Source organism: Amblyraja radiata, chromosome 3, assembly GCF_010909765.2.
Source record: "Amblyraja radiata isolate CabotCenter1 chromosome 3, sAmbRad1.1.pri, whole genome shotgun sequence".
In the NCBI taxonomy this organism is placed as follows: domain Eukaryota; kingdom Metazoa; phylum Chordata; class Chondrichthyes; order Rajiformes; family Rajidae; genus Amblyraja; species Amblyraja radiata.
The window spans coordinates 3,223,099-3,250,818 of NC_045958.1; the positions used below are offsets into that span (position 1 = coordinate 3,223,099).

The window sequence follows — 27,720 nt, forward strand, 5'->3', positions numbered from 1 at the left end:
AGCAGGGAGGTTCTACTGCAGGTGGTTGAGGCCAGAACTCTGAACAAACTGGGTTCAATAATGACCAACCCCACTCACCCACTCCATGCCCTGAAGGTGATCAAGAGCAGCATCTTCAGTCAGAGGCTGATTGCACCAATGTGCAAAACTGAGAGACATAGGAAGTCCTGTTTACCAGCTGCTATAAGGTTATATAATGCGCATAAATAACTGCACTTTTTTTAAATTAATTGTATTTTAACTTGTATTTTAACTTGTATTTTAACTTGTTAAGTATGGAAGCCATTTGAGGAAATGTGTGGTGTTATGTCTGTCTTGAAGCTGTCGTGGCACTGTAATTTCCTGTAAAGGATTATTAAAGGTATAATCTAATCTAATCTAATCTAAATTGTACAGGGTCTTGGTGAGACCACACCTGGAGTATTGCGTACAGTTTTGGTCTCCAAATCTGAGGAAGGACATTATTGCCATAGAGGGAGTGCAGAGAAGGTTCACCAGACTGATTCCTGGGATGTCAGGACTGTCTTATGAAGAAAGACTAGAAAGACTTGGTTTATACTCTCTAGAATTTAGGAGATTGAGAGGGGATTTTATAGAAATTTATAAAATTCTTAAGGGGTTGGACAGGCTAGATGCAGGAAGATTGCTCCCGATGTTGGGGAAGTCCAGGACAAGGGGTCACAGCTTAAGGATAAGGGGGAAATCCTTTAAAACCGAGATGAGAAGAACTTTTTTCACACAGAGAGTGGTGAATCTCTGGAACTCTCTGCCACAGAGGGTAGTTGAGGCCAGTTCATTGGCTATATTTAAGAGGGAGTTAGATGTGGCCCTTGTGGCTAAGGGGATCAGAGGGTATGGAGAGAAGGCAGGTACGGGATACTGAGTTGGATGATCAGTCATGATCATATTGAATGGCGGTGCAGGCTCGAAGGGCCGAATGGCCTACTCCTGCACCTAATTTCTATGTTTCTATGTTTCTATGATTTTCGTACATCATCGGTTCTCAAGCAGAGAACTGTGAAGCTTTCTTGGATTACCATGAAATAAGATGGATTTAGATTGTCTTTTATAAACATATTACAAAACCTGGTCCGAGATATCATGCATACTCCACTGCAAGCTCTCTATTTTATTCCCACTTACATGGAACCTATTGGATTAAAATGAAATACCCCCACTTTATAATAGATCTTTTTAAATTGAATGCACGCCATGAAATAATATCTTCTCAGCATGCCTGTTACAATGAGACACATAATATCTTTCCTTTTAATATACTAATGAAATGGTACATTTAGACTTCTCAAAATACTATTGCAAAATAATTAAGATTTGAATGACATAACTAGTTGTATGGAAGATAAATCAATATCATAATTGAAGCTACTGCCAATGATTAAGTTGAGTATAGGAGCAAAGAGGTCCTTCTGCAATTGTACAGGGCCCTAGTGAGATCACACCTGGAGTATTGTGTGCAGTTTTGGTCTCCAAATCTGAGGAAGGACATTCTTGCTATTGAGGGAGCGCAGCGTAGGTTTACAAGATTAATTCCCAGAATAGCGGGACTGACATATGGATAAAGAATGGAGCGACTGGGCTTGTATGCACTGGAATTTAGAAGGATGAGAGGAGATCTTTTTGAAACAGATTATAAGATTATTAAGATCAGTATAAGATTATTAAGGGATTGGACACGCTAGAGGCAGGAAACATGTTCCCAATGTTGGGGGAGTCCAGAACCAGGGGCCACAGTTTAGAAATAAGGGGTAGGCCATTTAGAACGGAGATGAGGAAAAACGTTTTCACCCAGAGAGTTGTGAATCTCTGGAATTTTCTGCCTCAGAAGGCAGTGGAGGCAGATTCTCTGGATGCTTTCAAGAGAGAGTTAGATAGAGCTCTTAAAGATAGCGGAGTCAAGGGATATGGGGAATAGGCAGGAACGGGGTATTGATTGTGGAGAATGGCGGTGCAGGCTCGAAGGGCCGAATGGCCTATTCCTGCATCTATTCTATTGTCTATTAAGCATAAAATGAGAAAACTCCTTGGTAACAAGTTTTATTTGCAATTAATATTTAATTTCTGAAACCATAGAAGAACTACTGAAGCTAAAAAAAATCAATACTACACCAAGTTTCCTAACATTAATTTTTCCAAATTCTAAACCGTGTGAGGTACTTTAATTATATAGTTTGACAGGGAACGTTTACCAGAGAACAAAGATGGCAGTGAGAAAATCTGATTGATCCCTTTGGAAAAGGAACCAAGAAATAGTAGACATAGAATGAAGGTGATTGGTAAAGAGTGAAGATGAGGATTTGAGTAGTGTCTGGAATGCAATATCAATATGCCAATGTAGGCAGATTTAATTGTAGAATTCAAAAGGAAAAGGGATAAATATCTGTCAGGAGAGAATTTATGAGGATATAGGAGTAGGTCAAGGGACTATGTGCTTTATTACACAGGCCCTTCCATAGAAACATAGAAAATAGGTGCAGGAGTAGGCCATTCGGCCCTTTGAGCCTACACCGCCATTCAATATGATCATGGCTGATCATCCAACTCAGTATCCTGTACCTGCCTTCTCTCCATACCCCCTGATCCCTTTAGCCACAAGTGCCACATCTAACTCCCTCTTAAATATAGCCAATGAACTGTGGCCTCAACTACCTTCTGTGGCAGAGAATTCCACAGATTCACCACTCTCTGTGCCCACAGACTCCTTGCCCACCAGCGATCACCTAACCTACTAGCACAATCCTACACACTAGCGACCATTTACAATTTTACCAAGTCAATTAACCTAATAAATTGTACACCTTTGGAGCATGAGAGGAAACCAGAGAAAACCCACGCAGGTCATGGGGACACCGTGCAAACTCTGCACAGACAGCACCCATAGTCATGATCAAACCCGGATCTCTGACACTGTAAGGCAGCAGCTCTACCCCTAAGCAAACAGTGGCACCCTTAACAGGAGTTAACATGGATCTGATGGGCCAAATGACTCCCTCTCATGATATAACTACTGTTATTTGATAAGAGTAGCTAAAGGCATTCGCTGGTACATAAATCATGCTCTAATTGCTTCAGAAACAAGTGGTCTTCTTGTTATTGAGTGATTTAAATAAGTTGAGCTCATTGTGAAAACAACACACAAACAACCACATTCTCATCCAGCTAATGTTTCCCTGGAAACAAGAACTGATTAATGAATGAAGCAGAAAGTAAGCCCTCTGCTACCGCTGCACAGAATGAAGCAGCTTAGGATAAACAGTTATCTGAAACAAAATCATTAAAAAAACTAGCATTATGCCTTATCATCGATCCTGGTAAGGTAATTCAGTCTCTCACCTGCTTGTGATGTTTTTATAAATAAAAAAACATAACACATGGCAAGGTCAGATGTATGTATCTGGATACAAATATGACAAAATTGTTGCCCTTCACATTCTAATAGATTGATGACTGAACAGTAGCACAAATGGACAAATTAATTTAACTTTGCAGTGTAAGCCAACAAAAAAATCTTCTTGACCAAAGTAACGGAGCAATTATCTGTTGCTGGGAGCCAGCTTGACTCTGTAAATCAATTGCAAAAGCTTTTAAATTACTGCTTGGGTTATTGTGAATGCCGTGCTTAGTCTTCAATGTTGTACTTTAGTTAAGGTTAGTAAGGACTGGGAAGCATGTGGAAGTCATTCAATGCAAACGTTTTGATTAGTGACATTTGAGAAAGGACTAGGATGCTCGCCACATGCTAGCTGAAGTGAAAGGGAGTAACAAAGAACTTGCACCTCCTGATATCGCCCAATGGATCCAAAATGTGGTTTGAACACTCATCCTCCTGACAAGGGAGACAAGAATGGTATCACCAAGCCAAGACTGACGCACAGCAAATGGTAAAAGTCTGGTTTTGAAAGATCTTAATCGATATAGATTTACTAGAATGTTGCCTGGGTTTCAGCAACTAAGTTACAGAGAAAGGGTGAACAAGTTAGGGCTTTATTCTTTGGAGCTCAGAAGGTTAAGGGGGGACTTGATAGAGGTCTTTAAAATGATGAGAGGGATAGACAGAGTTGACGCGGATAAGCTTTTCCCACTGAGAGTAGGGAAGATTCAAACAAGGGGACATGGCTTGAGAATTAAGGGACAGAAGTTTAGGGGTAACATGAGGTGGAACTTCTTTACTCAGAGAGTGGTAGCTGTGTGGAATGAGCTTCCAGTGAAGGTGGTGGAGGCAGGTTCGTTTTTATCATTTAAAAATAAATTGGATAGGTATATGGACGGGAAAGGAATGGAGGGTTATGGTCTGAGCGCAGGTATATGGGACTAGGGGAGAATACGTGTTCGGCACGGACTAGAAGGGTCAAGATGGCATGTTTCCGTGCTGTAATTGTTATATGGTTATATGGATATGTTTTTGCTCTGCAATTCGATTAAGATCTTTCAAAACCAGACTTTTGCCATTTGATGTGTGTCAATCTTGGCTTAGTCAATGGGCAATGTTTAATGGTTGGCAGCCATGTTTGTGAGGTCATCAAGACATAGTAATAGCAGGGAAATTGTGATTGACTTCAGGGTGCAAGATCCACCCAAAGTTTATAGAATGGAGCAGCTGGGCTTCAACACTCTGGAGTTTAGAAGGATGAGAGGGGATCTTATTGACACATATAAGATTATTAAAGGTTTGGACACACTAGAGGCAGGAAACATGTTCCCGATGTTGGGTGAGTCCAGAACCAGTGGCCACAGTTTAAGAATAAGGAGTAAGCCATTTAGAACGGAGACGAGGAAACACTTTTTCTCACAGAGAGTGGTGAGTCTGTGGAATGCTCTGCCTCAGAGGGCGGTGGAGGCAGTTTCTCTGGATACTTTCAAGAGAGAGTTAGATAGAGCTCTTAAAGATAGCGGAGTCAAGGGATATGGGGAGAAGGCAGGAACGGGGTACTGATTTGGGATGATCAGCCATGATCACATTGAATGGCGGTGCTGGCTCGAAGGGCTGAATGGCCTACTGCTGCACCTATTGTCTATTATTTTTCAGTGGACCGTGATAAGATAGGCCATTAATGTCACTTGAAAAAGGCAGGCAACTTTCTCGTAGCTTGCCTCCCTTGATAGGCATGTGGTCACTTCCTGTCCTGAATGTTGTACTTTAGTTTAGTTTATTGTCACGTGTACCGAGGTACAGTGAAAAACTTATGTTGCGTGCTGACCAGTCAGCGGAAAGACAATACATGATTACAATCGAGCCGTCCACAGTTTACAGATACATGATAAGGGGATAACATATTACTGGCAAGGTAAGCCAGTAATATCTGATCAAGGATAGTCCAAGGGTCAACAATAAGGTAGATAGTAGTTCAGGACTTCTCTCTCGTTGTTGGTAGGATGGTTCCGTTGCCTGATAACAGCTGGGAAGAAACTGTCCCTGAATCTGGAGGCGTGGGTTTTCACACTTCTATATCTTTTTGCCCGATAGGACAGGGGAGAAGAAGGAGTGGCCAGAATGCGACATATCCTTGATTATGCTGCTGGCCTTGCAGAGGCAGCGTGAGGTGAGGTCCATGGAAGGGAGGTTGGTTTGTGTGATGGTCTGGGCAGCATCCACAAATCACTGCAATTTCTTGCGTAGGGTTCTCCAAGCTGAGGGGAGCACATGGAAGTGATTCAATGCAACAAAGCCCAGAATTAGAGCGCCGGAAGTGGCGGCGCTGGGAACGGCTGCGGCTCGCCTGCAGTCCGTTTGTCTTTACTTTTTTGTGTTGTTTTTTTCGTTTTGTCTAGTTGTGTTTTTGGTTTTTAGGTTGTGTTTATGTGGGGGGGGGGGGTTGAAACGGGGCTTGCTGTCTCTCCCTTGGGGGGAATACGACTTTTTCGTAGTATCCCCCCTCTCTGCCTCCGTCTGCGCTGAGGCCTAATGGCGGAGCTGGCGACCTCGGGAGTCCGGAGGCAGCCTGTCAGGACTTGCCCTGGGCTCGCTCCCGTGAGGGCGGCCCAGCTCGGGGCTGGAACTGCGCTCCCGTGAGGACGGCCTGGCGAGGGGCCGAGACTCTCCCGTGAAGGGCTGTGGCACTCCCGTCGGAGCGGCCCAGCACAAGGTGGAACGGCACTCCCGTCGGAGTGGCCCAGCCCGAGGGAGGAACGGCACTCCCGTCAGAGTGGCCCAGCCCGAGGGAGGAACGGCACTCCCGTCGGAGTGGCCCAGCCCGAGGGAGGAACGGCACTCCCGTCGGAGTGGCCCAGCCCGAGGGAGGAACGGCACTCCCGTCGGAGTGGCCCAGCTCGAGGGAGAACGGTACTCACGTGAGGGCGATCCGGCTCGGGGCTGGAACAGTGCTCCGGTGGCTGGGACGGCGTTCTGGTGGCGGTGACCTGGGTCCAGGATTGAGCCGCGGGCCAGCGGCTGCGTGTGCTGGACTGGAGGGCGGCAGCTTCGACCACCCCGGGCCGCGGTGTTTGAGCCGGCCCGTTTGCGGGGTTCGGTGAGCCGCGGGACAGTTGTGCCATCGCCCGGTGGGGAATCGCCTCAGCGCAGAGGGAGAAGAGGAGGGAAGAGACTGCAGTCCTATGATTTTTGCCTCCACCACAGTGAGGAGGTGCTTGGAGGACTCACTGTGGTGGATGTTAATTTGTGTTTATTGTTGTTATTATTGTATGATTGTATGTATGACTGCAGGCACGAAATTTCGTTCAGACCGTAAGGTCTGAATGACAATAAAGGCATTCAATTCAAAATCAATTCATTCATGAGAAAGGACTAGGAAACTAGCCACTTATAGGGCAATTGAGATCCCTTTAAACTAAGGAGGCCCTTTGGATATCCAGAGCCAAAATAAGATGTATTTTTTGCTGACCAAGACCAAAATAAAAATCTTCAATAAGACCTTTTTTAAAGTAACTATGGTGGCTCATAAACAAGAAAAGTGCTATCCATGTACACAAGTACAATTTTCTAACTGTGAATGCATATCACTATTAATACAATGTTAGGTACTTCTATTGAAGAAATGACATTGGAGTAAAACTCACTATGTTGACAATGAATTCCGCTGAATCCATCAGGACACCTGCAGATGTAACCCACAAATGTGTCGCCACGATAACTGTCGCTCACTTCACATATCCCTCCATTATGACAAGGGTTCGGTTGACAAGCTCCTGCAGATCGTAAAATATAAATAAAACAAAATAACATTAAGTATGATTGTCATTTACAAAACAGCGACTCTCATGTTTATGTTCTGCTTGATCGCTTCAAAGGCACATGGTAATTCTGTGGCGCAAACTGACAAGATGGCAGAGAGAACCACTTCAATTTTTTCATGTAGAAACACAGGTACGGTCCAAAACTGAATGCAGTCATTCAAGGCAAGCTGGACCGTTTAAGCTCTATTTCTGCACTGTTCTTGATTAAAGAGCATGAGTAGGGATGGGTGGTGAAGATGGCTTGCACGGATGGTAATATTCAAAGACACTTCAGTCAGTATTTAGCACTTTTTAAATGATGAGTCAAACATCAGAAGTCAACAAGTTGTTTAAGAAAGAACTGCAGATGCTGGAAAAATCGAAGGTGGACAAAAATGCTGGAGAAACTCAGCGGGTGAGGCAGCATCTATGGAGAGAAGGAATAGGTGACGTTTTGGGTCGAGACCCATCTTCGTGTGTGAAGCAGGGTTTCGACCCGAAACGTTGCCTATTCCTTCGCTCCATAGGTGTTGCCTCACCCGCTGAGTTTCTCCAGCATTTTTTTCTACCTCAGAAGTCAACAATGTAAATCAGGCAAAGAAATGTGAAGCATGTAAAACTTAAGAACCAAAGCCAGGGTGGAAATGGGCGCTTTGGGGGAAGATAGTGGAAATAGTATTAATATGTTCATTAAAAAATGCTGAGATCATGGTCAAATGGCAAGGGATGGGTTACATCTTCTTTCATTTCAATTTCTTAATGATTGATTTTGATGGAGGGGACATAAACTAGTTAGAAATGTTAAGTTTTAACAGAGGCTACTAGGTTATAATGGAGCAGATTAACTGAATATTTAAGTGAAACCATAGACATGCCCACTGCAGACACACAATGGACTGTGTACACGAAGATAAGGCTGCATACTGTATTCACAATGAAGATATTTCAGTAGAGATTGGGGTCCTGTCCTTACACAAATTCCATTGTCAGGACATCTCAGGAAGCAAGCAACATCAATGGGTGGAAAGGAATGGTCAACGTTTCTGGTCAAAACCCCGCACCAGCACCCAAAACATCAGTCTGAAGAAAGGTCTCGACTCGAAATGTCAACCATTCCTTGTGTCCAGAGATGCTGCCCTTCCCACTGAATTACTCCAGCATTTTGTGTCTATCTTTGATTTAAAACAGCACCTGCAGTCTAAAGAAGGGTCTCGACCCGAAACGTCACCCATTCCTTGCATCCAGAGACGCTGCCTATCCCACTGAGTTACTCCAGTTTTTTTGTGTCTATCATCTGAAGTTCCTTCCTGGCCAAAACATCAACCTTTCTTTTCCACCCATAGATGCCCCTAGACCAAGCGAGTTCCTCTGGTAGATTGCATGTATGCTTCAGATTCCAGCATCCGCAGTCTCTTGTGCTCAGCGACTGAGTCACAATTCCTTAATTCCCTTTCCCCAGAGACAAGGCCAATATTAAGTGACACATTCATCCCAGTCCTTCAAAGCAGACAGAGGTTACAAAACTGGAGACTTTCCTGTCAAAATGACTCAGTGCTACATCACACACTACTCCTGCCAAACAAATCACCATCAAATCTTAACATTTCTCAACTGTTGAACATGGAACATTTTGGTGTTGAGAAATGTTAAGATTTTATGGTGATTTTAGTTATACATGCATTTAATTTTTTTTTGCCTTATTGTTGATGTCTGACATCTCTCTTTGTCTATCTATTCAACACAGCTGGCCTGGATAGTTTATTAATACAGTCCACGATTAAAAATGACACACTGTAATAGGAATTCAGATTACACAATGTAATTGGCATTCATTTGTTTTAGTAGTGCAACTCTTAAACATATTTCTGGCAAAATCTGTACAACTTTCCAGTTTAGATGGCTTTGTTTTTAATTTCATGCTTGTTCTTATCTCCAGGACAGAAAGCAAGGCCAGTGTCATAGAAAGCAGAATATGCAACAGTATAGCACAAGAACATATGGCTGGGTCGAACTTGATGCCAAGACTCACTCCTCTCAGCCTGCATATAATCCATATCCCTCCATTCCCTGCATATCATGTGCCTATTCAAAAATCTTTTAAATGCCACTATCATATATGCCTCAACCATCACTCCTGGCAAAGCGTTCCAGGCCAGGGCATAAGTGCAGGCAAGTCTTGGTGCAACTTTATAAAACATAATCAGTGCTGAAATATTGATTGCATTTTTGGTTACCCAGCTTTAGGAAGGGTTTGATTGCACTGGTGAGGCTGCTGAGGAGATTCACCATATGAGGTGAGACTGAATAGGTAGAGTTTGTTTTCCTTGGAGCAGAGGAACTTGCCAGTGGTGTGTAAATGTATATGAGGCTCAGAGAGTAACAAATATGTCCAAGACCGAGGGCACAAGTTTAAGGCGAAGAGTAAGATATGTAGGGAGGGGATTAGGAAGAATATTTTCACACCGAGGAGGTTTGCAAGGGTGCCGAGGGCAGGTACTCTCACAAATGAGATGCGTTAAACCACCAAGACATAGTAGACTAGAAACATAGAAAATAGGTGCAGGAGTAGGCCATTCGGCCCTTCGAGCCAGCACTGCCTTTCAATATGATCATGGCTGATCATCCAAAATCAGTACCCTTCTCCTGCTTTCTCCCCATATCCCTCGATTCCTAAAAGCTAAATCTAACTCTTGAAAACATCCAGTGAATTAGCTTCCACTGCCTTCTGTGGCAGAAAATACCACAGATTCACAACTCTCTAGGTAAAAAAGTTTTTCATCATGACCTACCCCTTATTTCTTAAACTGTGACCCCTGTTTCTGGACTCCAACATAGGAAACATTTTTCCTGCATCTAGCCTGTCCACTCCCTTAAGAATTTTATATGTTTCTATAAGATCCCCTCTCATCCATCTAAATTCCAGTGAATACAAGCCCAGTCAATCCATTCTTTCATCATATGTCATGGACCAAGACCAAGGCTATGGATCAAGGGTTGGTAAAGTGGAATAGAATAGATGGCTACCTGATGATCGCCAAAGGACCTGTTTCTCCACTGTATGAGTCTATGGCTAAATGCCTCAAATGTATCAGAAATTAATTTGTGATTCAGGAATACTAAAAAGTTGCTTAAAAATAGCGATCTAAACCAACATTTCAATAAAATACTATTATCAACAGACATCATCTCAAGGTAAGCATTTGAAACTGTCTAGAGCTTACACAAAACACGGAAAAATTAAGTAATCAAAAGCGCCAAAGTACTAGAATACTTAAGAGCAACACTGGAAAACTATTGCGCAATGTTGCGTACAGTTTTGGTTTCCTAATCTGAGGAAAGACATTCGTGCCATAGAGGGAGTACAGAGAAGGATCACCAGACTGATTCCTGAGATGTCAGGACTTTCATATGAAGAAAGACTGGATAGACTCGGCTTGTACTCGCTAGAATTTAGAAGATTGAGGGGGGATCTTATAGAAACTTACAAAATTCTTAAGGGGTTGGACAGGCTAGATGCAAGAAGATTGTTCCCGATGTTGGGGAAGTCCAGAACATGGGGTCACAGTTTAAGGATAAAGGGGGAATCTTTTAGGACCGAGATGAGAAAAACATTTTTACACAGAGAGTGGTGAATCTCTGGAATTCTCTGCCACAGAAGGTAGTTGAGGCCAGTTCGTTGGCTATATTTAAGAGGGAGTTAGATGTGGCCCTTGTGGCTAAAGGAATCAGGGGGTATGGAGAGGAGGCAGGTACAGGATACTGAGTTGGATGATCAGCCATGATCATATTGAATGGCGGTGCAGGCTCGAAGGGCCGAATGGCCTACTCCTGCACCTATTTTCTATGTTTCTATGTCACTGAACAGCATGAAGAAAAGTGCAATGAACACACACACAGGACACAATTTACACATCACAATGAATGTATATTAATGGAACTCGTTTTGGAATTGCTTATGAGGGATTAGGACTGACTAATAGTTTCTCAAGCCAATCACAAAATTAATGTAGCTCATCTTGGTCATGTCAAACTAATTTGGTGACGTGAAGCTATTAACAAAGATAATGCACAAATTCCTTTCTTTGCAGCCATGAAAGCAGTATTATACCCATCTGAAATACAAATGACTTATTGATAATATGTTTAAAACGAACCATTAAACCAAAAGGAAATCTAATTAGTCAGGATTAATGTAAACTGACATTGTAAATTAATGTAAACTCAAGTTTGTGAAGCTTTTAAAATCTCGACTGAAAGGGAAACAAATATCTGTACAGTCAGATGGGGTTTTCATGTATCAAAAGCAGAAACAAACAGCATTGATGAAATTACAGTAGGATTGTTAACATTTATGAATGATTCATGGTGGAAATCAACCAATTCAAATAATAATTTAAATGATCAGCAGTATCATCTAAAAATCATTTTAGAATAAAGCATTGTAAAATTATAACGCTCCTTCAAGAACTCTATTGCAATACAAAGAAAACTGTTTAAATCCGCACCCATTAAACAAACTTGGCCTGAACTCTTAGCATGCATGATCTGCCCAATTTGGTTAAGCTAATGCTTTGTTTCCAAATGAGCAAGGTTGGAAACGCTAGATTATCTATAATTATTTTGTTCTTCAAAAATCCATGGACCGACACAAAATACAAAGCAATGTCATGTCAATTCCAATGGAAAAGAACAAGGTTGATCTTCAAGTTAATATTGAGGGGAGGCAGATTTCAATAGCTCAAGAGATAGGTTAGGAGCAGATGCTTGTGGGTAAAACACCTGTCCCACTTAGGAAACCTGAACGGAAACCTCTGGAAACTTTGCGCCCCACCCAAGGTTTCCGTGCGGTTCCCGGAGGTTCCTTGAGGTTTTTGTCAGTCTCCCTAATGGTCGAAAGTGGTTTCCGTTTCTTCTATGTTCCGGCGATTATTTGAAAAAATTCAAAACCTGCCGCGACCTTCCACTACCTGCAACCACCTGCAACCTCCGGCAACCACCTGCAACCTCCGGCAACCACCTGCAACTTCCGGCAACCACCTGCAACCTCCGGCAACCACCTGCAACCTCCGGCAACCACCTGCAACCTCCGGCAACCACCTGCAACCTCCGGCAACCACCTGCAACCTCCGGCAACCACCTTCAATTAGCATCGCAACCGGCTTCGACTAAATAATTACCGATTTTAAAAACGGCAACCTATTTTAAGTCGCGGCCGGTTTTGAATTTTTTTAAATAATCGCCTAATAATCGAAGAAGTGGAAACCACTTTCGACCATTAGGGAGACTGAAAAAACCTCCGGGAACCGCACGGAAACCTTGGGTGGGGCGCAAAGTCTCTAGAGGTTTCCCTTCAGGTTTTCTAAGTGGGACAGGGGCATTATTAAGAAGTCTACCAAATGAACTATAACTATTGGTTCAATCTCATTGAGTGCGGCACACAGGAGCGGCACTGTGGCACAGCGGTAGTGTTGTTGCCTTACAGCACTTGCAGCGCCAGAGACCCATGTTCGATCCCAACCACAGGTGCTGCCTGTACGGAGTTTGTACGTTCTCCCCACTCCAAATACGTACAGGTTTGTAGGTCAATTGGCTTGGTGCATGTGTAAATTGTCCCTAGTGTGTGTAGAATAGTGTTAATGTGCTGGTCGGCGTGAACTCAATGAGCCGAACGGCCTGTTTTTGCACTGTGTCTCTCAACTAAAAACATTGGAGAGACCAGTGTACACAGGTTCTTAAGAGGGAGGAGAATCCAATTAGATAACTTAAAAATCATACAAGGATACAAAACGCGTTTGTTTGTGATTTGGGGGAAGTGCTAGTAGCCAGGGTGGATTATGGTGGCAAGAGGGAAGCAGAGAGAACATTATGGACAGAAGAGTCAGAAATGGATTCAACATGCAAGCAGCTGGAGGAATGTCCATGTTTACTTCAGGCTGACTCATTACATCTCAGCAAGAATATTCTTTTCATATACACTTATTATTGAGAAGATATATTCCAAAAATGTGCTAGTAATGCAGCATAATTTAAAACACAAAATGCTGGAGTAACTCAGCGGGACAGGCAGCATCTCTAGATAGAAGGAATGGGTGACGTTTCAGGTCGAGACCCATCTTCAGACCTGAAGAAGTGTCTCGACCTGAAACATCACCCATTCCATCTCTCCAGAGATGCTGCCTGTCCCGCTGAGTTACTCCAGCATTTTGTGCCCATCTTCGGTTTAAACCAGCATCTGCAGTTCCTTTCTACAGCATAATTTGAATGTAGGAAAGGTCCTATAGCCCCCACAATTCAAATGTGGATTATGGAAATGTCGGAGACCTTACATTTGGAAAGAATCAGACGTGTCATAATGGGCAAACAAGAACTTTTTATCACAATATTGTCTCCATTCATTGAAGAGGCAGACTGGTTCAGCACGGGAACCTGACTGAAACTCAAATTAAGCATTAGATGAAAAGTTATACTTTATAATTTACAAACTTATCTCCAATGTTGTATTTTTAGTAAATTATTCCATTTATCTTTATCATGCTTTTTCCTCTTTTGTTTCTCTCTTTCTTATTTTCTATCTATATAAAAAAATACTAGAAGCAGAGTTAATATCAATCGATATCAATATGATCAGCTATGATCATATTGAATGGCGGTGCAGGCTCGAAGGGCCGAATGGCCTACGCCTGCACCTATTTTCTATGTTTCTATGATAATATTAGTAATGTAGGAATGATATACATGAAATGTTTTTAATATGATATGTACCAGCCTCTAATAAAAAGATTATAAAAAAAATAATAATTTGAATGTAGGTTCCACATAACTATTTACATTTAGTTCCAATGGCAATTAATACAGATAACGTGCTTCTTACTAAAGCATTAGGCATACTGTACATGGAAGACTGTCTGTTAACAGGTAGAATGCATATTCAAATGATATAATGGCTGTGCACACATCAAATGGTAATATCCCACCTGCTGTAGTTAACTCCTCTCCATCTGCAGCTGTTGGCATTAAACACAGAGTCATTAACTGGATGGAAAATAGCAAAACACTGCAATTGTCAACTAAACTACATTAGCACAAATATTTGCATGGCTTAATTATCTAGAGCTACAACCAATCTAAATCATTCAAATATTGTTACAAATATTGTATCTCTTAATTTATCAACATGACGTTTAAACTTGGGACTAATTTGTGTAACCCATTGCATAAATGATGCAATTGTCAGAATAGAAGAATGGTTGTAACTACTTTTTAAAATCAAATAGCTCCAGCATGCAAGAACTGACACTAAACTAACTATATATTTGTTTTTTTTATAATGTGGTATGCCTGTAGCTTGGCTGCAGCATAAATAATGAAAAAAAGTGTTGGGATGTCAATCTATATGGGGATTGTTACAGGCCATCATTTCATTGCCTGCAGGATTTCATTGCGAAGGATTTACGAAGGGGAAATCATGCTTGACTAATCTTCTGGAATGTTTTGAAGATGTAACTAGGAAAATGGACAAGGGAGAGCCAGTGGATGTAGTGTACCTGGACTTTCAGAAAGCATTTGATAAGGTCCCACATAGGAGATCAGTGGGCAAAATTAGGGCACATGGTATTGGGGGTAGAGTGCTGACATGGATAGAGAAGTGGTTGGCAGACAGGAAACAAAGAGTAGGGATTAACGTTTGCACCCCAGCGATATGAACATTGAACTTCTCTAATTTCAGGTAGTCCTTACTTTCTCCTCCCCTTCTCAGCCCTCCCTCAGCCCACTGGCCCCACTTCTTCCTTTCTTCTCCCCCCCCCCCCATCCTCACATCAGTCTGAAGACGGGTTTCGGCCCGAAACGTCGCCTATTTCCTTCGCTCCATAGAAGCTACCTCACCCGCTGAGTTTCTCCAGCATTTTTGTCTACCCAGGCTTATAGGCTAATTGGCATGGTATAAATGTAAATTGTCCCTAGTGTGTGGGATATCGTTAGTGTACGCAGTAATCGCTGGTCGGCACGGATTCTGTGGGCCATAAGGGACTCTTTCTGCACTGGATCTCTAAACTCTAAACATTTATTGTAGATCAATAGTCTGCAAATAGTTCTTATAATAGTCAAGTCTTTGATCACAAGCCTAAGTATGGTGAGGTAAGTATGGTGAAAATCGTGCTTGTAGCACATCACATGTTAACTCAGACAACACACAAAAACATAAATGATACATTAATTACAGAAATTCTCCAGCAAAGTGAACACAAAATGTGTCCAATAAAAGATATTAGTGAAAAAACAATTAAAAAGTAAGTACATGAGAGTACGAGGTTGGCCCAAGTGTTCCATCGCTGAGGTAGGATTAAGGTTTCAAATCATGATAGCTGTAGGAACGTTGCTGTTCCTGAACCTGGTGTATATGGGGCATCAGACTTCTGTACCTCCTGCTCGATGGTAGCAGCAAGAAGGCAGCGTGTCTTGGATGTTGGGGATCTGTTGTGTATTTGGATGCTTAGAACAGACTTGGATAAGGCTCGGACACGGGAGTAATCTTACAAGCTTCTTTATTGCAGGACGCCACCTTGAGTCTCCCCTTGCACATGCGTACTTGCACAAGATATCAAGACACTAATTACAAATGCTAATTATCACATACCTAACACTCCTCCCATCCCCCCGCCCTCGGGCTCCTCCTCCTCCTTTTTTCCTTCCTTCTCCCCCCCACCCCCCATCAGTCTGAAGAAGGGTTTCGGCCCGAAACGTCACCTATTCCCTTCGCTCCATAGATGCTGCTGCACCCGCTGAGTTTCTCCAGCATTTTTGTGTACCTCCTCCCCCTTTAACTTGGAGGCAGGTAACACCATTTCTATTACATACCTAACAGGATCCTTGATAGATACCAACTTCAATAGATAGCACCTCACACAGATGCTTTTGATGCAAAGAGGGAGATATGTGCCTGGGGTGGACTGGGCTGAGTCCACCACTCTCTGCAACCTCTTGCGTTCCTGTGCATTGCAAATGCAAAACCTGGCCATGATGCAAGCCATCAGCATACTTTCTGTAGTGCATCTATACAAGTTGGTTCCAGTATTTGGTGACATGCAGAATCTCTTTTAAACTGAATGTAGAGGGTGCAGGCATGCCTTCTTACCAAAGTTGTAACTGAGATTCTGAACCCGTCCGATTCCCTTTCAACTGTGTAAGAGCACTGAAAGAAAATGTGGGTATTTTTCAACATGAGGATTCCTCCTCACTATGTGAGTTTCCAGTAGCAAACTGGCTACATCACCAATTAAACCCTCCCTGTACATTATATGGGGCGAGAGGTGCTCCCTCCTTCACCACTGCAATCAGGCTGAGCATTCTGCCTGTTTCATTGTAGTGCTCTCAGAATTAAAGGACAATGACAGCACAGAAGGAAAATTAGCCAAGAGACAGAAAGTGTAGACTAAGGGTAGTCACTCAATGACTCTATGACTAATGGTCAAAGATTGTTCCTCAGCAAAAACAGTGTTTTTTCCACAGTGGTTGACATTAGATCACAAAAATGGGGGCACGCACACCCCCATCCACATTAACGGGACGGAGGTGGAACGTGTTTCCAGCTTCAGGTTTCCGGGGGTCAACATCTCCGATGACCTCTCTTGGACCCACAATACCTCAACTCTGGTCAAGAAGGCTCACCAGCGTCTCTTCTTCCCGAGGAGACTGAAGAAGGTCCATCTGTCTCCTCAGATCCTGGTGAACTTCTACCGCTGCACCATCAAGAGCATCCTTACCAACTGTATCACAGTATGGTATGGCAACTGCTCTGTCTCCGACCGGAAAGCACTGCAGAGGGTGGTGAAAACTGCCCAACGCATCACCGGTTCCTCGCTCCCCTCCATTGAGTCTGTCCAAAGCAAGCGTTGTCTGCGAAGGGCGCTCAGCATCGTCAAGGACTGCTCTCACCCCAACCATGGACTGTTTACCCTCCTACCATCCGGGAGGCGCTACAGGTCTCTCCGTTGCCGGACCAGCAGGTCCAGGAACAGCTTCTTCCCGGCGGCTGTCACTCTACTCAACAACGTACCTCGGTGATTGCCAATCACCCCCCCCCCCCAATCTGCTTCAGGAAGACAAAGAGCGCTGAAAAAGGTGGACATGTGATAAATGAAATTTAAATACTTTGACAAAATTTTGTGTGAAGGTTTAGCAAAATCAAGTCAAGAGTTGTCATATGTTCCCGATAGGACAATGAAATTCTTACTGCACGACAGAATATGTAAACATAGTATATAACAGGAGAAACAAGTTCAGAGTGTATATATACACATGCACACATACTCAATAAATAAACAAATAGAGTGCAATGGTAATAATAGCCTGTAGGTAGACAAAAATGCTGGAGAAACTCAACGGGTGCAGCAGCATCTAGGAGCGAAGGAAAAATAGCCTGTCATAGTTCAGAGCTTATTTGTTGTTGTGCTTAATAGCCTGATAGCTGGAGGGAAGAAGCTGTTCCTGAACCTGGACGTTACAGATTTCAGGCTCCTGTACCTTCTTCCCGATGGCAACGGTGAGATGAGTGTGTGGCCAGGATGGTGTGGATCTTTGATGATGTTGGCTGCCTTTTTGAGGCAGCGACTACGATAGATCCCTTCGACGGTGGAGAGGTCAAAGCCGGTGATGGACTGGGCAGTGGTCACAACTATTTGTAGTCTTTTCCGCTCCTGGACGTTCAAGTTGCCGAACCAGGCCACGATGCAACCAGTCAGAATGCTCTCTACTGTTCACCTGTAGAACTGTGTTGGTATTTTGCTATTCCAAAATCTATAGTAATTTGCTTTTCAAATAATAGTCCTTGATTACAGAGTTCAGGAAGATAAAGCCAAGGGATCATTCCCCTCTCTTCATTGGCATGCCAGAGGTGAAGAGAGTCAACAGTACACTGACCAGTTGAATCGGAGCCAGGCTCAGAAGTTCGAATGCTCAAGAACCAAGAAGACTCCAGGAAGTGGCGGATATTGTCCAGTCCATCACAGGTACTGACTTTACCATCACTGAAGGTATCTGGATGAAGTGCCGCATAAAGGAGGCAACTAATATCAAAGGCCCTCGTTACCCTGACCACGCTTACTTCTCACTGCTACTGTTAGGAGCCAGTATAGGAGCTCAAGAACTGCGACCGTCAGGTTCATGTACAGCTTCCTCCCATCATCATCAAGTTCTTGAACCACTCTGCGCAACTCTAAGAAAGACTGGATAGACTTGGCTTATACTCGCTAGAATTTAGGAGATTGAGAGGGGATCTTATAGAAACGTACAAAATTCTTATGGGGTTGGACAGGCTAGATGCAGGAAGATTGTTCCCGATGTTGGGGAAGTCCAGGACAAGGGGTCACAGCTTCAGAATAAGGGGGAAATCCTTTAGGACCGAGATGAGAAGAAACTTTTTCACACAGAGAGTGGTGAATCTCTGGAACTCTCTGCCACAGAGGGTAGTTGAGGCCAGTTCATTGGCTATATTTAAGAGGGAGTTAGATGTGGCCCTTGTGGCTAAAGGGATCAGGGGGTATGGAGAGAGGGCAGGTACGGGATACTGAGTTGGATGATCAGCCATGATCATATTGAATGGCGGTGCAGGCTCGAAGGGCCGAATGGCCTACTCCTGCACCTATTTTCTATGTATCTATGTATCTAACCACAACCCTTCCTCAGCACTGAACTAGTACAGACTTTGTCCCGAGCCGAAACGTCACCCATCCTTTTCTTCCGAGATGCTGCCTGACCCGCTGAGTTACTCCAGCACTTTGTGTCTATCTTTGCACTATCTATGGTCGTTCTGCATATTTTGGATTTTTCACTATCATGGTCTAGTTTACTTTAAATAATTGATAATTTATTGTATATTTATTATTTTGTTGTTGTCGTGTCCAATGTGCATGTAATGCCGCTGTCCCACGTAGAAAACCTTGAACGGAAACCTCTGGTGACCTTGCGCCCCACCCAAGGTTTCTGTGAGGTTCCCGGAGGTTTTGGTCACTCTCCCTAATGGTGGAAAGTGGTTTCCGCGTAGTCGAGGCTTCTTCTATGTTCCTGCGATTATTTCAAAAAACCCAAAACCGGCCTCGACTAAAAATAGATTGCCGTTTGGTCGAAGCCAGTGGAGTGGGGTCACTATTTACTTACAGGCAGTCGAAGGCCATCTCCTTCGCTGACCGGCCATTTTGATTGGCGCATTGGAGTTTTCAGCAAAGATCCTGTAGGATCTTTGGTTTACAGGACCTAGAAGACCAGCCGGAAACTTTCCGTTCAGGTTTCCTAAGTGGGACAGGGGCTTCAAGGAGCAGCAAGAAAGAATGTTGTTGTTGTGGTTCACATCTGGTGCATATGACAGATAACCACTCTCAACTATACAATGTCCCTTTCAGAATGGTCCATTGCTCCAGTACAGTCCAATGAAATGCTGTTGTACTGTTGCTACTATTGTAATGTAGAAACAGTCGACTCAAACACCACAGCTCCCACAATCAGTAATATGCCTATAACCAAAGAACCTGTGCTTCTAAAATGTTTCAACATTACTTTTCATATCGAACTGAGAGAATAGAAAGGGTCTTACTTTCAAAATGTCATCCAAAAGACAGTACCAAATAACTGAACCTACATCTTATGTTTTCAGAGCTACTTAGGAATATGGAAAGTATTGACTCAGTTGAGAGTGCTGGCCTTGAGCAAGGATAAGCCGACATAATATCTCGTCTAAGCCTTACCTAAATTGTGTTCAATTCTGGCTACTACATTTCTGGAGGGTTGCCAAAGCCTTGGGATAGAGAAAGGATTGATTGAGATGGTACCAGGAATGTAGGACTTCAGTTCCGGACAGAACAAAGAAGCTGAGGCCGTTCACCTTTGGGCAGAGAAGATTGAAAGGAGTAGTTTTTAAAAATAATAAAGTCATGAGTTGATGTAATAGAAGAAAGGAGGGAACATTTCGTGAGGCAAAAGAGTCAATTATCAGAGAAGGAAATTTGAACTGAATTGATTGCCGAATGAATCATGAGAGACAGGAAACCTCTGTCTGGTCCAATGTATGACTTAAACTAAAATGCTCTGCCTGAAGGCAATCGCAATATTCAAGAAGAAACTGGATACACACTTGAAATAAAAATAAATAAAGGTCTTTGGAGAAAGAGCATTGGATACAATAGCCAATGGTCTTTATTTGGTTCTGTTCAATATAATAATTTTACAAGTGATGGAATATCTACAATTTATAATATCAAAATAATCTAGATGCTGCTTGGGGAAGTGAGGAAGATGTCTTGTGGTGTATTCTCCTCACTTCCCCAAATACATTGTGATGCATGAAGGGATATTGGTGCATTGATTAATGAGATACAAAGATTAAGTGTCATAGGACAGAGTGTAATTTGGAAGAGATTGGAGTGCCAAATAAACGATGACTTTCTGAAATTGAACAGGACTTGGAATAGTGTCGACAGTATTGGTCTCCATTTTGGAGGCACAGTGCAGATTATGTTCCTCTGATGGTTACTTTGATGATGGAAAGTGAGTAATCTTGGCCTATTGCTGTTTATCGAGATGGCGGCGCGTTCACACGCAGCGGCTTTGCGCTCCCCCAGTACGAGTCAATTCGGGGCAGCCCAGCACCGAACGCAGCTGTGGATTAGTTGTTTAAGTCATGACATCGGATGGAAGCTGCATTCCAAATCTCGTTGCACATATGTGCAATGACAATAAAATATATTATTATTATTATTATTATTATTAATACAGATTATCTAAAGAACAGTCTCATGACAAGAGGTTATCCATTTAGGATACAAAGGAACAATAAATAATTGGTTGCAATAATTTGTTATTTTCTACCTCAGACACCTGTAAATCATCCATGTTGAGTATGTGGTTTCGATTAGTTATTGCCATGTTTACATTTGGTTGTTTAGTTTAGTTTAGTTTATTGTCACATGTTAACAGTGTTAACAGTGAAAAGCTTATGTTGCGCGAGATGGCCACCATGAGGAATGACAATATATGGTTACAATTGAGTCATCCACAGTGTACAGATACATGATAAAGGAAATATCGTTTAGAGTAAGTAAAAGCTGATCAAAGATAGTCCGAGGATCTCCAATGAGGTCGATGGTAGCTCAGGACTGCTCTGGAGGTGTGATTTCAAACTTTTATACATCTCGCCTGATGGTAAAGGGAAGAAGACAGAGTGGCCAGGGTGAGACTCGTCCTTGATTATGCTGCTGGCCTTGACGAGGCAGCGTGAGGTATAAATGGAGTCAATAGAAGGGAGGTTGGTTTGTGTGATGGGCTGGGCTGGGCTGTGTCCACAATTCACTGCGATTTCTAGCGTTCTTGGTTCCCAAAACCAAACTGTGATGCATCCTGATAAAATGATTTCTATGGCACATCTGCAGAATTTGCTGCGAGTTGTTGAGGACATGCAATTGCTTCAATATGGGTGGTCCAGGAAAACTTGCCGGTGATATTTAAGTAAGTAAGTAAGTTTATTGGCCAAGTATTCACATACAAGGAATTTGCCTTGGTGCTCCGCCCACAAGTGACAGCATGACATACAGTGACAGTTACGGATGACTCAGAAAACACTAAACATTAATAATAATAAAACATTCATGATAAAACACCATTGATCAAGCATGTGAACCAACAACAAACCAGATCAAAGGGAGGCTACAGATTTTTGGCTGTTGAGTAGAGCAACCACTTGTGGATAAAAACTGTTTTTATGTCTGGCTGTGGCAGCTTTGACGGTCCGGAGTCGCCTTCCAGAGGGAAGTGATTCAAAGAGTTTGTGGCCGGGGTGAGAGTTGCATGCTACTCCTAGGAGGTTTCAACCATTTTTATTTGCCGCTATGTTTACTGCTATGTTTCCTTAAGTCGAACACTGTCTCTTGTCTTAGAAACATAGAAACATAGAAATTAGGTGCAGGAGTAGGCCATTCAATATGATCATGGCTGATCATCCAACTCAGTATCCCATCCCTGCCTTCTCTCCATACCCTCTGATCCCCTTAGCCACAAGGGCCACATCTAACTCCCTCTTAAATATAGCCAATGAACTGGCCTCGACTACCCTCTGTGGCAGGGAGTTCCAGAGATTCACCACTCTCTGTGTGAAAAAAGTTCTTCTCATCTCGGTTTTAAAGGATTTCCCCCTTATCCTTAAGCTGTGACCCCTTGTCCTGGACTTCCCCAACATCGGGAGCAATGTTGTCTTGCTGATATTGTCTTGCTGATATTGAGAAAAAGGTTGGTGTCTCAACACCAGGCCATGAGGTTCCCAATCTCATTCCTGTACTCCATCTCATTATTATTTGATGTCCAGCCCAAGGTACAGTGAAAAGCTCTATTTTGCATGCTATTCAAACAGAGCGGATATTCTATGCATGAATACAGTCAAGTCAAACTCAGTCAAGTACAACAGATAGACCAGAAGGAAAGATCCAGATTACAGTACTATAGAAGAGAGATTTAAAAGAGTAGAGTAATTATATCAGGCGGTAGTAGATCCTTCTCTGGGATGAACACGCAGAGTCGCCACACCCCAGCACCATCTTAGGTCTAGGTTTTCCCATAATTATATTAAACTCTGAGATCAATAGGCTTTATTTAATAAGGAAATCTGAGGATCTAGGGACTGAATGGTAAAATGGACAAGGTATGGAATCAGACATTGTCTTATTGAATGGTGGCATATGTACCATATTCAAGGACTTCTTATGTCCTTAAATTCTTAAATTAAAACTCTTATATATTCCTGGCAAGGTGGAGGCAGAAACAAACGTTTCAAAATCTGAAATTCCATAGCCAAGGTTTCAATTTAACTGAGGTGGAGACACAAGGAACTGCAGATACTGGTTTACAAAGAAAACAAAAAGTGCTGGAGTAACTGAAGAAAGTTTCCAGCCCAATGCATCATCTATCCATGTCCTCCGGAGATGCTGCCTGACTCATTGAGTTACTTTAGCTGTGTTTTTTTTATTTCAATTTAACACTAAGGCTGTCACCAAACATAGAAAAACTATATACTGTAGCTCACTAAAAGCCTCTGCAATGACATTCATTGGTGCCACAGTAAATTTACTGATGGTTTAAATTCAAGTGAGGTGCCACAGTGGCACAGAGGTAGAGTTGCCAGCTCCAGAGATCCAGGTTCTATCCTGACTGCGGGTGCTGTCCAAACAGGGTTTGTATGTTCTCCCCATGACCTGCGTGGGATTTCTCCAGGAACTCTAGTTTCCTTCCACCAACGATGTACGTTGGGTTTGTACGTTAATTGGCTTGGTATAATTGTAAATTGTCCCTAATGTGTGTGTAGGATAGTGTTACTGTGCGGAGATCACTGCTTGGCACGGACTCAGTGGGCCGAAGGGCTCGTTTTCACACTGTATCTCAAAATTAAAGTAAAGAATGTATTACAATACACAAACTTTAGAATTTGAGGACATCATTCGTACAGTGGAATACTGGAGCCACAGGCTATGATGGTAATGAAGGAAGGCATTGGACTCATCTTGCTACTGTCAGCTTTTTCAAGGAACAATCTAATCCCATGGGCTCCTTTCCCCCCCCCCCAACAACCATTCAACTGTTGTTGCTTTTACTAATTATCTTTTCTGGATCTCCCACTTCACCATGAGCGGCCAACAGGAAAGTTGTTGACAGTTGTAATGCTGTTTCCACCAAATTTACAATTAGTCCCAGAGGGAAATCATCCTCTGAATGTTTCTAGATATGAATTTACATTCTCAGTTTTTCTGCAGCTTTTAAGCAATAATTAACAGAAATGTTTAATGGTATTGCAATTATCGTGCAATAAACCCCCCCCCCCCCCCCCACTAAACATGTCATCTATTTTAGTTGAGTGACAAGTTACTTGCAGTCATTTTCAATTACAAGCACTCTCTCCTTGGTCATTTTCTGATAGCAACATTTTGAAAATGTTGGTTTTAATCACTTACAAAATGCATGCCTGCAATGTAAGAAATAAAGTAAAACTAATTATTCACCATCAATGAGGGGATCCCTCAAAAAACTTGATTACGTTTTTTGAGGAGGTGATGAAAATGATTGATGATGCCAAAGGCAGTGGATATTGTTTACACGGACTTCAGTAAAGCTTTCGACTACTTCCCTCCATGGGAAGTTACGACACATGGGACCCATGGGGTCTTGGTAAGTGGGATTTAAAATAGGCTTGCCCATAGGATTATGGGGAACGGGTGCTACTTTGACTGAAGGTCTTGTGTTTACAAGGATTAGTGGTGCAACCTCTGTTGCAAGTGATATATCTAAATGATAAGCATGAAATTGCAGGTGGGATGATTAGTCGGTTTGTAGACTGAACACATATTGTTGGAGTTGCGGGGGGGGGGGGGGGGGGGGCGGCGAGGGGGGAGGAGGCTGTCAAATAATTCACAGGACATAGACCAGCTGGAAATATGGACGGAATAATGGCAGATTAAGTTTAATTTAGCCAAGTCAAGAGGAATAGGAATTAGCATATGATGAGCGTTTGACAGCACTGGGCCTCCACCCGCTGTAGTTTAGAAAGTTGAAGGGGGACCTCATTGAAATTTACAGAATAATGAAAGGCACAGATAGAGTGGATGAGGAAAGGATGTTTCCACTGGTTGGAGAGTCTAGGATCAGAGTTCATAGTCTCAGAATTAAGGGGCACTCTTTTAGAAAGGAGGTGAGGAGGAACTTCTTTAGTCAGAGGGTAGTTAATCTGTGGCAGTTAATATGCTTTCCTACACAACTATATAACCATATAACCATATAACAATTACAGCACGGAAACAGGCCATCTCGACCCTTCTAGTCCGTGCCGAACACGTATTCTCCCCTAGTCCCATATACCTGCGCTCAGACCATAACCCTCCATTCCTTTCCCGTCCATATAACTATCCAATTTATTTTTAAATGATAAAAGCGAACCTGCCTCCACCACCTTCACTGCAAGATCATTCCACACAGCCACCACTCTCTGAGTAAACAAGTTCCCCCTCAGGTTACCCCTAAACGTCTGTCCCTTAATTCTCAAGTCATGTCCCCTTGTTTGAATCTTCCCTACTCTCAGTTGGAAAAGCTTATCCACGTCAACTCTGTCTATCCCTCTCATCATTTTAAAGACCTCTATCAAGTCCCCCCTTAACCTTCTGCACTCCAAAGAATAAAGTCCTAACTTGTTCAACCTTTCTCTGTAACTTAGTTGCTGAAACCCAGGCAACATTCTATTTTGTTGACATCCTTCCTATAATTAGGCGACCAAAATTGTACACCATACTCCAGAATTGGCCTCACCAATGCCTTGTACAATTTTAACATTACATCCCAACTTCTATACTCAACTACGAAGATAGGTTGGGTAAACTTGGACTGTTTTCGCTGGAGCATCAGAGCCTTACAGGAAACTTGATAGAATTTCATAAATCATAGATTGAGTGGATGGATTTTCCCCCCAGTGTGGAAACATCAAATATTGGAGGATATCACATAAGATGAGGGGGAAAGATTAAAGATGATGAATGGGACAAGTTTTAAAAAATATATACACAGAATGTGCTAGGTGCCTGGGACGCAGTGCCAGGAGAAGTCGTGGAAACATATACAATAGCAACGTTCAAAGGACATTTTGACCAGCACATGATCAGCCATGATCATATTGAATGGTGGTGCAGGCTCGAAGGGCCGAATGGCCTACTCCTGCACCTATTTTCTATGTTTCTTATAGGCAAGGAATTGAAAGGATATGGACAATAGAAAGGCTGATGAGGTTAGTTCAGACTGGCCTCGTGGTCAGCACAGGCGCAATGGGCCAAATGGTCTGTGCCAGCACTGGAATGTTCTATGTGTAGGAAGCAGTGTCGCAGTGCTCATTTTTAAGAGCCGGAAGCTGTCAAACAGGGTTGTCATTTCAGGTTTTGCTTCGGTGGGGGGGGGGGGGGGGGGGGGGGGGGGCAAGCTAGTCTCCCAAGAGGGTCAAACAAGATAATAATCTATCACTACATCCCAGTGTTTAACTACTACAATAAAACATATAATACTTAATTTAATAATATGACACAATATTGCACTGTTGCACCCACTAATTGTCATGAAATACAATGAAAGACAATAGACAATAGGTGCAGGAGTAGGCCATTCGGCCCTTCGAGCCAGCACCGCCATTCACAACGATCATTCACAATCAGTACCCTGTACCTGCCTTCTCCCCATATCCCTTGACTGCGCTATCTTTAAGACTCTACTATTATCAAGCAGGTAAAGAAAAAGATGGTAATCATGTATTATTACAGAGGTGCCGGCCCGGCACCAACTCGCCCTGGCACTCCCACAGCTCTGGGCCTTCACACACACACACACACACACCTACGCTCACACCCCCACACACACACCCCCACACACACACACCCACACACACACACACACCCCCACACACACACCCCCACGATCACACCCCCACGCTCACACCCCCACGCTCACACACACACACACACACACCCCCACACACCCACACACCTCCACACAACCCCACACACCCCCGCACATACACACCCACACACACCCCCACCCACACACACACCCCCCACACACACCCCCCACACACCCACACACAACTCCACCTACCCACACCCCCACCCACACCCCCACACCCACCCCCACACACCCCCACCCACACACCTGCAATGAACCACAACTCTACTTAATTTCACGCCAGATCCACACCCTCAACAAATGCTTTCTCACCTCTCTAGACTGTACCGAGGATCACAAACTTGCCCAGCTCCAGACTGACCGCCTGCCCAACCACCACGAGGCCGAGATGGCCACCATGAGGAGCAGCAACAATATCCACCGCCTCTCCGACCCTCACCGCCTTCTCAGCCAAACCCAGGCCCGGACCACCGAAAGTGCCATGGCTACCGACTCTCACCACGTCCCCGTGGCCACCGATGCTGCTGCCGTTGACCCGTATCTCTATTCCAGCTGCCCCACGGGCATCCACCAGCGACTCCGCCGACCCTCGCCTCTCCACCGGCCACCAGCGGGCCAGAGCAGTCACCTCACCAGAGTTCCCGGCTCAGCACCAGGCCCACGACCTCCACGATGCCGACAGCACGTGGTCTGACTCGGCTGTGTCCTAGTGCTCCTCCCCCCCTCCTACAGGGAAGATCCATCAGTAGTGATGGGTCTTCCCCTTCACACTCTTTCAACCAGGTTACCCCGACCACACACCCGCTAGTTAAAATTCCCGCTGGTTTGTTTTGGCTGTATTTTTACAGAGGTGCCAGAGTGGCGCTCCAGTGAGCTCTGGCAACACTGTACCCCTGTTAGGATCGGCTTGTACTCGCTAGAATTTAGAAGGTTGAGGGGGGATCTTATAGAAACTTACAACATTCTTAAGGGGTTGGACAGGCTAGATGCAGGAAGATTGTTCCCGATGTTGGGGAAGTCCAGAACAAGGGGTCACAGTTTAAGGATAAGGGGGAAATCTTTTAGGACCGA

At 43.5% G+C, this 27,720-nt stretch overlaps 1 protein-coding gene across 3 annotated transcripts in view; it reads right to left on the reverse strand.

Annotated features, from left to right (window-relative positions):
* edil3 (EGF like repeats and discoidin domains 3) overlaps positions 1-27,720 on the reverse strand; it is a 317,094-nt gene that overhangs the window by 170,202 nt on the left and 119,172 nt on the right. For 2 of the 3 annotated variants that reach the window (XM_033017237.1, XM_033017235.1), the window contains 2 exons: positions 14,163-14,192; positions 7,033-7,161 (listed from right to left, as the gene is read on the reverse strand). In XM_033017237.1, the coding sequence (XP_032873128.1) occupies positions 7,033-7,161; positions 14,163-14,192 (159 nt within the window). The remainder of the gene's footprint in view (positions 1-7,032; positions 7,162-14,162; positions 14,193-27,720) is intronic. The other variant, XM_033017236.1, reaches the window with a different exon arrangement.